Source organism: Salvia splendens, chromosome 17, assembly GCF_004379255.2.
Source record: "Salvia splendens isolate huo1 chromosome 17, SspV2, whole genome shotgun sequence".
NCBI lineage: Eukaryota > Viridiplantae > Streptophyta > Magnoliopsida > Lamiales > Lamiaceae > Salvia > Salvia splendens.
Genome location: NC_056048.1, coordinates 24,161,986 through 24,177,125, shown reverse-complemented (window position 1 = coordinate 24,177,125; position 15,140 = coordinate 24,161,986). Strand labels below are relative to the sequence as shown.

Here is a 15,140-nt window from a genome sequence, read left to right as displayed (position 1 = left end):
CAACTAAGTTGATACAAAATTTTTGGACACGAAGATTAAGAAATTGTGTTGAATATAAAGTAAAACAAATAAGATGGAAAAAGTAGGAGAGATGAAAAGAGAATAAAATAAGTGATGGAATAAAGTAATAATAATTAGATATTTTATTTTTTTATTAAAAAAAAGAAATGACTCAATTTTATTGGGACATGCCAAAAAAAAGAATAAGGCTCAACTTAGTTGGGACGGATGGATTATTAATTTGACAATGTGCAACACTAAATGAAGTTCTTTTGGGCTCGATGAACTAAAACTAATAGCACAAATTTGTTTAAATGGCAAAATTGAGAAATTTTGAAACATCATAATTTTATTTCTCATGAAAATAATTTTTTCATACATCTGGCTGTTCGATGCACGATAGATTAAGAATATCCTATGTTCTTTATTATTTTCATGAAAATCACGTTTTTAGGGCACCCGCAACGCGTCTCGCGGTTGTTCCTTATCTCGTCCCTCCAAGACGAGACGGACGTGGGACGCGTTGCAGCCTCCCGTCTCGTCCCCAGCCCGCCGAGACGGCGCACGAGCTGTCTCGCCACGCGCTTGCGCGACGTGGCGCATTCCGGCGCCACGCGTGACGCCCACTCGCCGACCCGCGAGTGGGCGTCGTCACGCTGACACAATAAATCATCTTTTAAAAAAAATCGAATTTAATTAAAAAAATTTAAAATTAAAAACGGTCATATGACCGTTCAACGGTCATTTTCCTTTTTTTATTTTTATTTTATTTTTTTACTCTATAAATATTCATATTTCATCCTCATTACACACAGACACACATCTATTCTTCTCAAATTACCTCCATTTCCTCTCCAATTTTCATCTCAAATCATCTCTTTATTCTTCTATCAAAGTTAATACATTCATTGATCCATTTGAGCACATGCATCGAATAATGGAAGAATCACTTGAAGAAGATCGACGTAGGGAGGCGGAGGAAGCCGTGCCGCCCCAAAGACGATCCCGGACTTACATCCATCGTAACCGGGAGGAAGCCGCCGCAAGGTTAGAACGCGACTACTTATGTGATAACCCGGTATGGGGAGATACCTACTTCCGTCGCCGTTTCCGCATGCGGTGACCGCTATTCTCTCCACATCGCAAATATATTGGCAGCCCGGGAAGAGTTCTTCCAATAAGGGTTCGACGCCGTTGGTCGTCCCAACCACACGACGCTGCAGAAATGTACTGCAACAATCCGTCAGCTTGCGACTGGACAAACGGCGGATTTGTTCGACGAATACCTCCACATTGGAGAAAGCACTGGGAGAATGTGCTTGATGCAATTCTGCAAAGACGTTCATGCAGCCTTCACCGACGAATTTCTCGGGAAGCCAAGCACGACAGATTGTCAGTTTCTGCTCCACCTTCACGAAGAAGTGCACGGATTCCTCGGGATGCTTGGCAGCGTCGATTGCATGCATTGGCAATGGAAGAATTGCCCTGTGGCGTGGAGGGGGTCATACACGAGCGGCCACAAAGGCACCCAACCCACTGTTATACTCGAGGCCGTTGCCGACTACCGGCTATGGATTTGGCATGCGTACTTCGAGGTCCCTGGATCAAACAACGACGTCAACGTGCTCAACCAATCCAACCTCTTCGCCGAAGTTTTGGATGGTAAAGCGCCAGCCATCAACTTCATCGCTAATAACCGACGGTATAAAATGGGGTACTATCTTGCCGACGACATCTACCCGAAGTGGCCAACCTTCGTGAAGACGTTCAACAGGCCGGTAAACGAAAACAGACTCTTTTTGCGCAGAAGCAGGAGGCTGCTCGCAAGGATGTGGAGAGGGCGTTCGGGGTTCTCCAAGCGCGCTTCAACATTATCAAAGCCCCGACTCGTACGTGGTTCATGGAGAGTATGGTCGACATCATGTATACGTGCATAATCTTGCACAACATGATTGTCGCCGACGAAGGACCTGAGGCGGGAAATTGGTTCGAACCTGAAACCCCTGGAAGCTCTACCGCAAGTAGTCCGCCTCGCAGTGGAGTGCATCCGTCTTTGCAAGATCGGTTGTCTATTCGGGCAAGGACACGTGATTCTACCGCCCTCGCCCACGTGATTCGGGCAAAAATTTGGCGGAAGAAATTAAATTATATATTTTTCATTTTTTTGAATTTTTAATTATGTTTTTTTTAATTTTTTAAGAATTTTAAGTTGTAATTTTATTTTATTTAATGAAATGTGTTTTTATTAATTGAATTTGTTGGAAATAAAAAGAAAATATGAAATTGAATGTGTTAGGGTTTTGTATACTAGAAATCACCTTTCGAGTGATTGGATACTGTAAAACTCTAATGGTTATTTTCCAATATATGCAACAGATTATTTTTGTCATAATGTCGTTATGTTTTACATTTAATGGTTGTTTATTGCATATTTAAATGTATGATTTAAGGTAACACGGTCAGTTCTAAACAAAGAAAAATAAGAATTTCACAACCTAGATAGGCCTAGACTACCTATCGCGAAAGGTTGCAATGTCAGTCCGATTATTTCTAAACCTTATTGAAATGAGATGACGTTGGTGTGGTATAGCACTGAATGGATCTAACAGCAAGACGAGTCTTTATGCTATCTACTGAAAGACGAGGTCTTGAGAATTAATTTCTTAATCAATGTACGTTAGCATTGAGCATACGATATTGAGTATCCACTACTTTGACTTACCAAAGGTGCGGGTTTTTCGTAACCCAACGATCCAGGTATATTGGGTAGTGGTTATCATTATCTAGAGGTGCTAGGATTGCTATTATGTTGAAACGTGCGCGAGGAGAGTCTCGTTTGATAACATCCACAAGAGGAGCTCGAAACGAGGTTTTATTATTCGGAACCTAGCTAGTTGGAGTTTGATTACTCTTATGAATAATAAATAAGAGTTTCTTGCTAAGTCCACTCTTGGAATTCGAAATATGTTAATTAATTAACTCTATAGTAGACATTAATTAATTAATGGATGTTTCCATCTTAAGCGCGGGAAATAAATCAAATACAATTAAAGGAAACCCGGAATACTTGTAATTTCGGATTTGGAAGGCAGTGCAATATTACTTCTGTAGTGGCTGCTCGTAAGATTCCAATATAAGCTTATATTAAATTGTGGGTTCAATTTAATTAGTAAAAAGCTAATTGGGTGAGGCCTGTTCCAGATTCTTCCTTAGATCCCTGACTGGGCCCAATATGTGACTTAAATAAATAGACGAATAAAGGAGACAGAAAACACAACAATTGATTTGTAAAATTTTCGTCCCCCCCCTCTTGAGAGAGTTTTTGAAAATTGTGCTCCCTCCGTGAGCTGAGTTATGTCTTCCATTATTCGAGTCCTAGTACGTTGGTGAGATTTGCCCACACAAATATCAGCGTATAGTCCGGGACACCAGTCAGAAGATCCGAGGTCTTGTATTGAAGATCTTCACGTGGAGACGGAGCAAGCCATCATCGTTTCTTGATTGAATCAACGAGGTAAATTGACTAATTCCGTAGTAAGCATGTTTTAGGAATTTTATGTGCTAAAGCATGTTTTAATTCAAGTTATGAGCATGATACATGTGATAATTACGCGAATAGATTTTGTCTAAATAATCTGCTAAATAGATCAAATTCATGTGATCCGTTTTGTCCGCACGCTTCCGCTGCCAGCCCCTTCAGAATGAATAGTAAGTTAAAAGATGGTTAAGAGACGAATAAGAGATGGAGGGTTGCAGGTTAAGAGATGGAGTGAAAAGTACAGTGTTACCCATGAATAATTAAGGGATGAAAGTTTAAGAGACGGATAAGAGACAGCGTTGCGGATGACCTTATTAACGGTAAGAGTTACTAATATTTTGGTTTAAATCAATATTTCCTAAGCTTGAATTGGATAAAATCTTTTAAGTATACTACTTAAAAACTCATTTTTGTTTTACTGCTTTGCCGTATTAAATCAAAACATTAATAAAAGTATAAAGGTAACGCCGTCTGCAACGTTGTCTCTTATCCATCCCTTAACCATCTCTTAAATTACTATTTTTGGACCCCACTGTACTTTTTATTCCATCTCTTAACTAAGGAACATAACCTGCAACCCTTCATCTCTTATCCGTCTCTTAACCATCTCTTAAATTACTATTCATTCATTTTCATTTTTTTTTATTTCCAACAAATTTAATTAATAAAAAACACAATTCATTAAATAAAATAAAAATACAACTTAAAATTTAAAAAAACAAAAAAAACACATAATTAAAATCTAAAAAAAAATAAAAATTACATAATTTAAAATACAATTTTATAGAAAATAAAAAAACTACTCCGCCGGTGAATCATCCCCCGAAGGCGGTGGAGATGCACTGAAGCCACCTAGAGGTGGAATACAAAGTTGTCTTGCCATAAACTCAATTCCGGCAAGATAGGCTTGTTATTGGGGAGGCGTCATGCGAGAAGTGTCCGCCACTGTGGCGGTCATGTACATGGACATTAGGGAGTTAGAGGGTGCCCTCGAGCTCGAGCCAGTCTGGCTTGATTCGGCTCGGCCCCTCCTCCCTCCAGCAGCCGCCTTCGACGCATTTCTCCCTTGCGGCCGACGGCGCCCACGGGAGGACCCCTGGCATCGTCTGCCGTGCCCTCAACCTCCTGCGAGACAAAGTCTTGTGCGACGCTGCCCGAACCGCCCTCACTAGACGAGTATTGGCCACCCGCCGTGCGCTTCGTGCGCTTCGAAGTCGAGCCCGAGCTGGACCGGACACCGTCGGCCCACCTTTCCTCGTCTTTCACGACCTCCCAAACATCGACATGTTTGAATTGTTTGCCGGTGTCGTCGAAGTAGACTCGCAAAGCCGACCTCAGAATGTCGGCTCCCGTGGCTCCGCTTTGGTAATGAGTCGCTTCACTCTTGTAGATGGCGCAGAATTTTTTGACCTCTTTGTCGACTCGGTCAAAGTGAGCGCGGAACATCTTAAATGTGCGGCGGCGGGACCCCTTCGGCTTAATCTCGTGGTAGGCCTCGGTGACCTTTTCCTAGAAGCACTTCCAGGATTGTTGATTCTCGACGATGGGATCGTACGAGACGCTGATTCAGGCGTTGTACACAGCCAGCGTTTCCTTGGAGCTGTACGGATGCCGACCTAGATCCTCCTCCTCGTCCGCCTCCGCCTCTGCCCAGCATGCTCCACCGCCTCGGCCTCCTTCCGGAGTGGGTTCAACCGAATAATCCTCCCGAATCTGGGATAATCCCTGCGAATACCTCGGGGCGGAGGGACGGGCGTATGCATCCACATCAAAATGGGGTGGTTGGTACCCCCGGAAGTCACGGAACCCTGGCTGCCCGTCGTCGACGAACCGGAACCACTACCCAGGACATTGTACATGCCCCCCAGTCGCCGAAAGCGTTGATGTCAAACCCGCCGGAGCTGCCACCGCCAGAGTTTCCGTCGCCGGACATTTTGTGATGAGAGGTTAGATGAAAATTGGAGAGGAAATGAAGATGATTTGGAAAGAATAGATGTGTATTTGTGTGTGAAATGAGGATGAATTATGAGTATTTATAGAGTAAAAAAGAAAAAAGAAAGAAAAAACGGTGAAAAAAAGGTAATATTACCGTTTTTCGATTTTTTTTTTTAAAGTTCGAATTTTAAAAAAATGATTTATTGCGTCAGCGTGACGATGCCCACTCGCGGGCCGCGAGTGGGCGTCACGCATGGCGCCGGACCGCGCAACGTCGTGCGGGCGCGTGGCGAGACGACTCGCCATTCTTCTCGGCGGGACGGGACGCTCGGCGGGCTGGGGACGAGATGAGAGTTGCAACGCGTCTCGCCGCCGTCTCTTCCCGGCGTGACGGGTTACGAGCCACCCGTGTGACGACGCGTTGCGGGTGGCCTAAGGGAATAAAGAAGATCGGTCAATGTTGACGACTTCTCCCCCAATTTCAGTGTAGTACAAAACCCTAATTTAGCCAAATCACAAAATCACAAACGTTTCAAGGTAATGGATCGAGAATCACTAGAGAAACGACCTGCGATCTTCGTAGTCGGATCCCCCAACGTTGGCAAACGGACACTATTCTCAAGTAAGACCTTCTTTCTCTGACTGAATTGAAGAATGACAAGTTTGTTGCCGTAGATTATTTATAGGATATTCGGAAGCTACTGTAGAGTTTCAATTGGGGATTTAGAGATGTGTTGTGCGAAGTAGTACAATGATTCAAGGGCTCAGCTGACAGCGACCAGTGATCGCTTGATTCTCAGTGTGTGTAGCAAAAAAATGGGACCTTTGTTATCGACATTTGCATGTAATTCGTCAGTAAAGCGAGTGCGATTTTTATTTGTTTTTTTAAAAAATATTGTTTGGCGAAGATTATGTCTTTTTATCACTTCCTTGAGATTCAATACTTAGTTAAGAATGCCTCTTTTTCAAATTCCTGATTACTAGTATCTTCCTGCTATGCACTGGATTGCCTATTTCAGTGGTGAATTTTGTGCTGTATTTATGTCGTATGATTACAAGTTTCATCTCTTAATTAGACATTATGAAAGGAAACTAAATTTTTGTAATTGAATGTAGGACTACTTAAGGTGGATTTTGATGATGACTCAGATACATCACTTGAGTTATCCGTCAATGGGTAAGTTCCGAGAGGCCAATTTCCCAGTGATGATCTCTCTCTCTCTCTATCTCATAGTAGTTCATAAGCATTTAAGTGTAAACCTGAATGTGGTTCCTTATCAGGTGGACGATCAACACTAAGTATTACACTGCAGATGTTGCAGTATGGATAGCTAATCTTTCTGATGAGTTATCCATTACAAGCTTTCCAGATGTGAATTGGATAGTTGCCTTGGTTATGGTGTTTGACACCAGTGACGTAAGCCTATTCTTTTTACCCAGTTTTGTTATGCTTAACCATTTGTTTGTTTATGTGGCTTCAGAATGGACTGTCTATTTTTCATAACTATCTGTTCTGTCTTTATAAGTATGATCATGCCACATGATTACCAATATCTTCATTTTGTGATATGCAGCTCACAACACTAGTTGCTCTAAAAGAATGGGTTTCACGCACTGACATCCAGAAGTTTGAAATATTGCTTTGCATTGGTAACAAGGTGGATCTTCTTCCTGGACATCCATCACATGTAGAGTACAAGAGACGCTTGATGAAGCTTGGTGACACCTCTGTCAATTCTCATCTGGAATTCTCTGATTATGGCATATCTGAGACTGAAGGAAGTAGTTTAATGGGAAATGAAGAGCCATCCTTAGGATTTAAGATATCTTGCATAGAGTGGTGTCTGGAACACAATATTGAATATGTTGAAGCTTGTGCATCGAATGCTGATTTTGATCAATGTAAGAACCTCTACTAAGCATGTTCCTTTATGTTGAGTAATGAGTATATGCTTAACTATCTTGAGTATATTTTATCATTCTTGCTTGGTTTTTGCTCAATTTGATTCGATCTTCCTTTTTTTTTTGTTTTTTTTGTTCTCTTGACCTTCTAGACAATAGCATAACGTTGTTTTTGTTTCCTATCAGTGGTATTCTTATAAAATGTTTCTTTTACGAAGTGCAGTGTGCCTGAACTAAAAACTTGTCCATCACTACCATCTCATTTAAGTTTGCACGGAGAAGCTAATGCTTTACTGTAAAATTCCATTGCATTACAGGTCTCTCTGTTGATGGTGATTCACAGGGTGTTGATAGACTTTATGGTGCTCTCTCTGCTCATATGTGGCCTGGAATGTTGTTGAAATCTGGTGACAGGATAAACGAGCCTTCATTGCCTGAGCAAGAAGGTAGAGATGCCTGTTTGTTAGGTTTAAGTCTTCACTATTTATTTATGTGAATGTTACTACGGACTATACTAAATGCCTTTGATCTTTCTTCAGAGTTGTCCGAAGAAGAAGAATCTGATTATGAACCTGAATATGAAGTATTATCTTCTGCTTCAGCAGAACCATGGGATGATATAGGATGGATGTCTGCAGATGGTCCCATTTCTACCTCAGAAAGTGGGATGCCTATGGAAAAGGTTCCTGAAACTTCAGGTAGAGAAAGTGAAGATAAATCCATCAGAGAAGAGAACCAGCGGTCAACATCAGCCTCTCAGTTGCCCAAAGAGCTTGACCATGAGAAGGCATTTGAAGCAGACTCAACATCAGAGCTTAATAATGATAAAACTTATGAATTTGAAGATTTGGAAATGCTAATGGCTGAAATTGGTAACGTGCGCAATGGCTTGAGGCTGATGCCTGATTTCCAGAGGAGGGAGATGGCTGCAAAGCTGGCAATGAAAATGGCTGTGATGTTTGGAGACAGTAGTGGTGGTGAGGAGGAGGAGTTGGAGTGAAAGGAATATAGCAATAGTATCAGCTTGAGTATGTATTTGAGTATTACTGTCACTGTACAAGGAAAAATTAGTATCAGCTTGAGTATGTATTTGAAGAGAAGCAGGGAAGTTACAAGTATCAACTGAAATTCACCTGCACTAAGAACTGTGTTGTTGCTGTAATAGAAAGCGTCCTGTCTGCTGGACAATGGAGAATCACAAGTGAAGTTCAGAGGTTAGTTAGTTCTCAAGGGAGATGACAGTATTTTATATTGGTTTATTGAATATTCTGTCGAACTTTGAACATGGAACAATGCATAGACAGGGTTTGATATTTGTTATTCTTGGAAGATTGTGAGTGAATCCAAGTACAACAGGTTTATGTGTTTAGGTTAAATGAAGAAAACTTGATGAAACAGATTTGACATGCTATAGTTGTGAAAGCAAAGGATGATTTCAGTTATTGTTAATAGGCGTTGATGAGTTGGCTTAATATGCGAAAATGGTCGGTAACAAATGATGCACATTTCTGCGTCCGGTTCTTGACAATTGCATTTTTCTTGTGTTAGCTAAGCTTTGTTTCTTTTCCAAGAGTAATTGTTTAATTTGCAGTATCCCACTTGGGTGTATATGCAATAATCGAAAACCCATGTTTTCTTTACGTAAGATGAGCCCCATACCTATAGCTTAAGGCATGGAGAAACATAGTGCTAACTGCATTTTTGACTATTGATGATGATGATGATGATGATGATGCGTATAAGCAAGAACTTACGAGGGCCCAAATTTGTTAATGAGGTGGTGATGATGCATGTGGTACTTAATCGAAACATATATTCGAAAACCTAATAAATCAAATGAGTAAGTTGTTGTATGCTGGTTTTTTATTGAAAAAATTCAACCAGTTTTAATTTATTCTATGAATCTCCTTAGGCCACGTTGGACATTGGAACAAATTGGAGATACTTCACTGTATTAGATTTATAGGACGATTGTGTGGAGCTGTCTCTGATTTTTTGTTTGGATAATTGTGATTGCCCCACGTGATTAATGAATGGGATTTCTTAACAAGAATCTGATTTGGTTAATTAGGGGTTCTAATCAAATTATTGGGAAGAAATAAAAATGAATAGTCAGCATCAGCAGCAAAACGAAGTTTAACGACAAAGCATGCATTCAAATTCGGACAGATACTTACAATTCAACCGCACGAAAACGCTCTTACACTTGCACATACATTGCTGAAATTCATCGGATAAATGCATTAAAATACATAAATTCTGAGATTATTTTCATTTTTGTTCATAGAATTCCATCATTAGATGAGTTATCTAAAAAAGTTGAAGTATTTTCCAATACTCTCTCCGTCCCCAAAGAGTATGACTTTGGGTTCAACACGAATTTTAATGCATTATTAGTAAAGTAAGAGAAAGAGATAGATAGAGAAAGTTTTTTAAGTATTGTTAGTGGAGAATGAGTCTCACCTCATTAGAGAGAAGAGAGTTTCCAAAATTGTAATGTTCATACTCTTTGAAGGCGGACAAAAAAGTAAATAGTGCATACTCTTCAGGGACAGAGGGAGTAATATATTAATATTAGTACAATTTAATGTGCAAAAAGGGAGGCAAAATCTTGTGTACATCGGTTCACGAAATTTTCTCTCCCCTATTGTGTTGAGTTAGTGGTTGCTAATACTCCCTCCGTCCACCAATATTTATTCTGTTTTGCTATTTTCGTCCGTCCACCGATAAATGTCTCATTAATTTTTTACTTTTGGTTGCTAATACTCCCTCCGTCCACCAATATTTATTCTATTTTGCTATTTTCGTCCGTCCACCAATATTTACTTTTGGTTGCTAATACTCCATCCGTTCACTAGGGGTGGCAAATCGTGCGGATTGGGTCGTTATCGGGTTGACCCGATAACGACCCAACCCAATAAGGCCAAACCCGAACCCAACCTGTTAAGGAAACCCCAAACCCGAACACGAATCCGACCCGCCACCTCCAAACCCGGACACGACCCGGACACGACCCAAACACGATAGCGACACGAACCGCTTTGGGTTGACCCGACACGATAGCAACACGATATCGACCTGAACACGATAGCAACACGATAGCGACACGATAGCGACACAATAGCAACACGATAGCGACCCGACACGATAACAACACGATAGCGACACGAACCGCTTTGGGAGGTAATTCTAATTTCTAAACCCTAATCTATTTTTTTATTATTTTCCTAAGTAAAAGTTACTAAATTAAATCTAATAAAAAATAAAAATAATAAAATAATAAAATATTAATTTTTAACAGGTTACCCGCATCCGACCCGCACCCGACCCGCACCCGACCCGAATTTTTCGTGTTCTTATTGGGTCAACCCAATAATGACCCGTATCCAATAAGACTTGATCCAAACCCAATTATTTCGTGCGGATTCGTGTCGGATTATCGTGTCGTGTAAAAAATTGCCAGCCCTACCGTTCACTAATATTTATTATGTTTTGCTATTTTTCACTTTACACTAACTTTATATCACACACATTTCATTATAAAACTATATAGTACAAAGTAACCTTCCATTAACTCTTTTGATTCACTGATCCACTACATTTCTTAAAATCCGTGTCCGACCAAACTTGTTGTTTTATTGGTAAACAGATGGGGTATCAATTGGCGGACACACATGTGACTAATGAGGGGTTTAAGCACTTCCAAACTATTCTTTTTTACTCCCTCTGTCCGCAAATAGGAGTGCCGTTTTTCCATTTTAGTCCGTCCGTGAATAGGAGTCCCGGTTCACTTTTACCATAAATGGTAATAGGGTCCCACCTTCCACTCACATTTCATTTAAAACTAAAATATACAAGTGGGACCCCTATTCTATTAACTTTTTTCCACTAACTTTTCTTAACATTTCTTAAACCAGTGCCGCCCATAAATAAGACTCTTATTGGCGGATGGAGGGATTAATTATTTTGATTGTATTATATTATATTTTTATTAGTACAAAAGCCTCTATTAAAATAATAAAATAAAAGAGGAAAATTATCTTCTCATTCAAAATTTAGAATATATAGCTCCCATTGTAATAATTTTCTCCATCCGCCCCCGCGCTGGTTAGCAATAGCTAAAGATGCTTTTTAGTGCCCATGCTGATAAAAATGCAAAAACACTAGCACGATCCGAACCAAATTGACTTGATCCTATCCCACATAATGCTTATACTTAACAACAACATCATCATGATCACATTCCCTCCTAATCAAACACGTAATTACTCAATTCATAATTAAAAAAAGAAAAGAAGTAAAGCCCAAAATAACCTTTTTCAACCAACTAACCACCTATATATAAACATTAAACACCATTCCTCACAACAACACAGCTTGTACCATAACATAATATAAGCAAGCCAAAGAAGAAAACAATGAAACATACATGGCTCCTCATCTTCTTCCTATCCATCACAATCCACCTCTCCTCATCACAGAGCCTCCTCAACACCACCTGCAAGGCAATGTCGGCCGACAGCCCGAACATCAAGTACGGCTTCTGCGCCACGTCACTGCAGGCCGCCCCCGCCAGCCAGTGCGCGTCGACCCGGGGCCTGGCCACGATCTCCATACGCGCCCTCCGCTACAACGTGACGGACACGCGCTGCTTCATCAAGCAGCTACTCAAAAACCGGCGGTGGGACCCCTACGCGAAGCAGTGCCTCGGCGACTGCTTCGACCTCTACTCCGACGCCATCTCCACCGTCAAGCAGGCCATGAAGGACTTCAACGCCCGCCGCTTCGACGACGCCAATGTCCGGATCAGCTCCGTCATGGACGCCGCCACCACCTGCGAGGACGCTTTCGCGGAGGGGGGAAACGCCGTCGTTTCGCCTCTCACCAAGAGGAATGCGGACGCGTTCCAAATCGGGGCTATGGCGCTGTCTGTTGTTGGCATGATTCGGACGGGATCCGGCTGATTTTTATTTTTATTTGAATTTCATTGTTAGTAATTTATATGATTAACTTGTTGGGTGTAACTTGTAAGGTGATTATGTGGTTGATGGGCAATAATATCATTATTACATATAATTTATAATACTGAGAAAATTGCCATTTAATCTCATAACTTATAAAAGTAGCTAATTAAATCATTACTTTTGCATATTTTTCAATTGTACCATACAATTAAAATTTTAATAACATTTGTCATTTAAATCATAATTTTTGGTTAACTTCCAGAATTGTTCTATGTTATGATGATCAATTGATTTTTAGATGATTATTAATTAATTGGTGAATGTATAATACAAAAGTCACAACAAATTTCATTAAAATGTTAATTGTATGGGACAGTTATGCACAAAAATTGTGATTTCAGTAGCAATTTCTATAAGTTATGGGCTTGACCAAAAATATACCCAAAATTGTGATTTAATTTGCAATTTTTCCTTGTATATGTATGCCATTCAATATAAAAAATCTTATTTAATACTAAGATGCATTACTCTGTCATAAATATATTTGTGGTTTATGTAATACAGTACAATATATAATCCAATAGCAAAGTGGAAATATAATGGTCCATACTACTATGAAGACATATATTTCGTGGATTATTTATAAGCATAACTAATTTTCGGCATGGATTATAATTTATAAACGCAAATTGAGATAGTTAAATAGGTCAAAATCATGAGAGATGCATTGCGTACAACTTACAGCACAGTCAAAATATAAAAATGGTTTGTATTTAGTACTACTACTAATAAAACAAAGCCCAAAATGGCTAATAAATAAAAGCCCAAAATGATGGTTCAAGAAAGTTGGGTTCCTTTCATACTCCAACAATTGCAGCAGCATTGGTGATTATATTAATGGGAAGGGAGGAAAATGGGGGATAGTTGCACCTTGGATATAAGAAAACTTGATGAATGAAAATGTAAGTTGGCTGTTGGCAGACCTTGAATGCTTTCTTGGATATCTATTATTTTAGAAAATAAAAAAATATAGATATTTTATTAGTAATAAATGTTTCATATAGGTATGAATATAATTTCTACAAAATTGATAAAATAGTTTATATTTTTTTTATTATTTGAGAATTTGATCAACAAGTATATAAACTTATTACTATTTCGATTGTTTTAGTAAACAAAAAAAAGTACATCTATTCTTTCAATTGTTTGAATAAAACTAAAAAAAAGAAAGTAAATCCATTATTTTAAAGAAGTATAAGGCTATAGAACTTTTAATTGTTTAAATAAAAAACATGAAAAAGAGTACACAAATTGTATTAACAAAACAAAACAGAAAAAGATTTGAAATAAGCAAAATGATATAGAAACTTTAATAGTTAGAATAGAAGAATTGAGAAAAAAAAAGTATAGAAATCAAAACATAAAAAAATTGAGAAAAAAAGGTATAGAAATCAAAACAAAAAAACATGAGTTCAGCAACTAAGATGATCGAACTCAGAACCTACGCATTGAAAACGGGGAGCATAACACTTGACCAAAGAAGCCTCTTAATAAAAGTATCTCAATACACAGTATTAGTATTCTAATATGGGTGCAATTGTACCCCCTTGTTCTAAGGTGGATACGCCACTGGTTGATGGGAGGGGATCCTCTGTTGTTCATATATAAAAGTACAGCAGATCCAGTTGTGGCAATTTATTATCCTATAATAAATTGTAGTAGGAGTAGTAATAAACCATGATTAGTCGAGATGTGGAGTTTGATGAAGAAGGAGTATGGGATTTTAGCTCGGACAATGATTTCACCTTCATACCTCCATTTGGAGATCAAAGGACGGATGAGAGAGATGCAACAAGAACAAACAACTCCACCTACATCACCCACATCAGCTGTTGGAGGCTTGTCACCATCTTTCTTGAATGAAAGAGCAACACAACGCACACCGAAAGGTTAGAAGATCTAACCTTATTTTGTCTATTTGCTGATTGTGAACCAGTTAGCTTTGAAGAAGCTACAACAAGTGAAAATTGGCGAGTCGCAATGGATGAAGAGATCAAAGCAATAGAGAAGAATGACACGTGTGAGCTAGTGACATTACCAAAGGGACACAAGGCCATTGGAGTTAAGTGGGTGTATAAAATCAAGAGGAATTCCAGCGGTGAAGTTGAAAGATACAAAACTAGACTCGTCGCAAAAGGATATAGCCCAAGAGCTGGAATCGACTATGACAAGGTATTTGTTCCTGTCGCTCGCTTTGAAACTAGTAGACTAATACTATCTCTTGCAACCCAAAATAGATGGAAGATTTTTCAAATGGATATGAAGTCAGCTTTCTTAAATGGATTTCTTGACAAAGAAGTCTACATCAAGCAACCTGATGGTTATGTGGTGAATGACCAAGAAGATAAAGTTTTGAAGTTGAAGAAAGCCTTGTATGGGCTAAAGCAAGCACCAAGGGTGTGGAATAACATGATCGACATGTATCTTGAAGATAACGGCTTCACCAAATGCCCACATGAACATGCACTCTATATGAAAAGTAAAGGAAATGATATCTTAACAGTGTGCTTATATGTGGATGATCTCATTTTCACAAGAAACAATCCAAACATGTTCGAGGAATTCAAGAAGGCCATGACTAAAGAATTCGAGATGGCATACATCGGGGGCTGATGGCATACTATCTCGGAGTGGAAGAAAAGCAACTCGAACATGGAGTTTTCATCACACAAGAACACTACGCAAAGGAGATCCTGAAGAAGTTCAAAATGGAGGATTGCAAACCAATCAACACACCGGTG

At 39.5% G+C, this 15,140-nt stretch overlaps 2 protein-coding genes across 2 annotated transcripts; both read left to right on the top strand.

The window, feature by feature from the left end:
- The first annotated feature begins 5,965 nt into the window (after window positions 1-5,965).
- LOC121775511 lies at window positions 5,966-8,824 on the top strand. The gene is made up of 6 exons (XM_042172591.1): window positions 5,966-6,095; window positions 6,590-6,650; window positions 6,755-6,890; window positions 7,048-7,375; window positions 7,693-7,821; window positions 7,915-8,824. The coding sequence occupies exons 1-6, from the start codon at window positions 6,014-6,016 to the stop codon at window positions 8,373-8,375; spliced, it is 1,197 nt and encodes a 398-aa protein (XP_042028525.1). The 5' UTR covers window positions 5,966-6,013; the 3' UTR covers window positions 8,376-8,824.
- Window positions 8,825-11,739: 2,915 nt separating this feature from the next.
- Window positions 11,740-12,583, top strand: LOC121774015 (putative invertase inhibitor). Its single transcript, XM_042170931.1, has one exon. It carries the CDS (start codon window positions 11,794-11,796, stop codon window positions 12,337-12,339), a length of 546 nt encoding a protein of 181 aa, XP_042026865.1. The 5' UTR covers window positions 11,740-11,793; the 3' UTR covers window positions 12,340-12,583.
- Window positions 12,584-15,140: the final 2,557 nt, after the last annotated feature.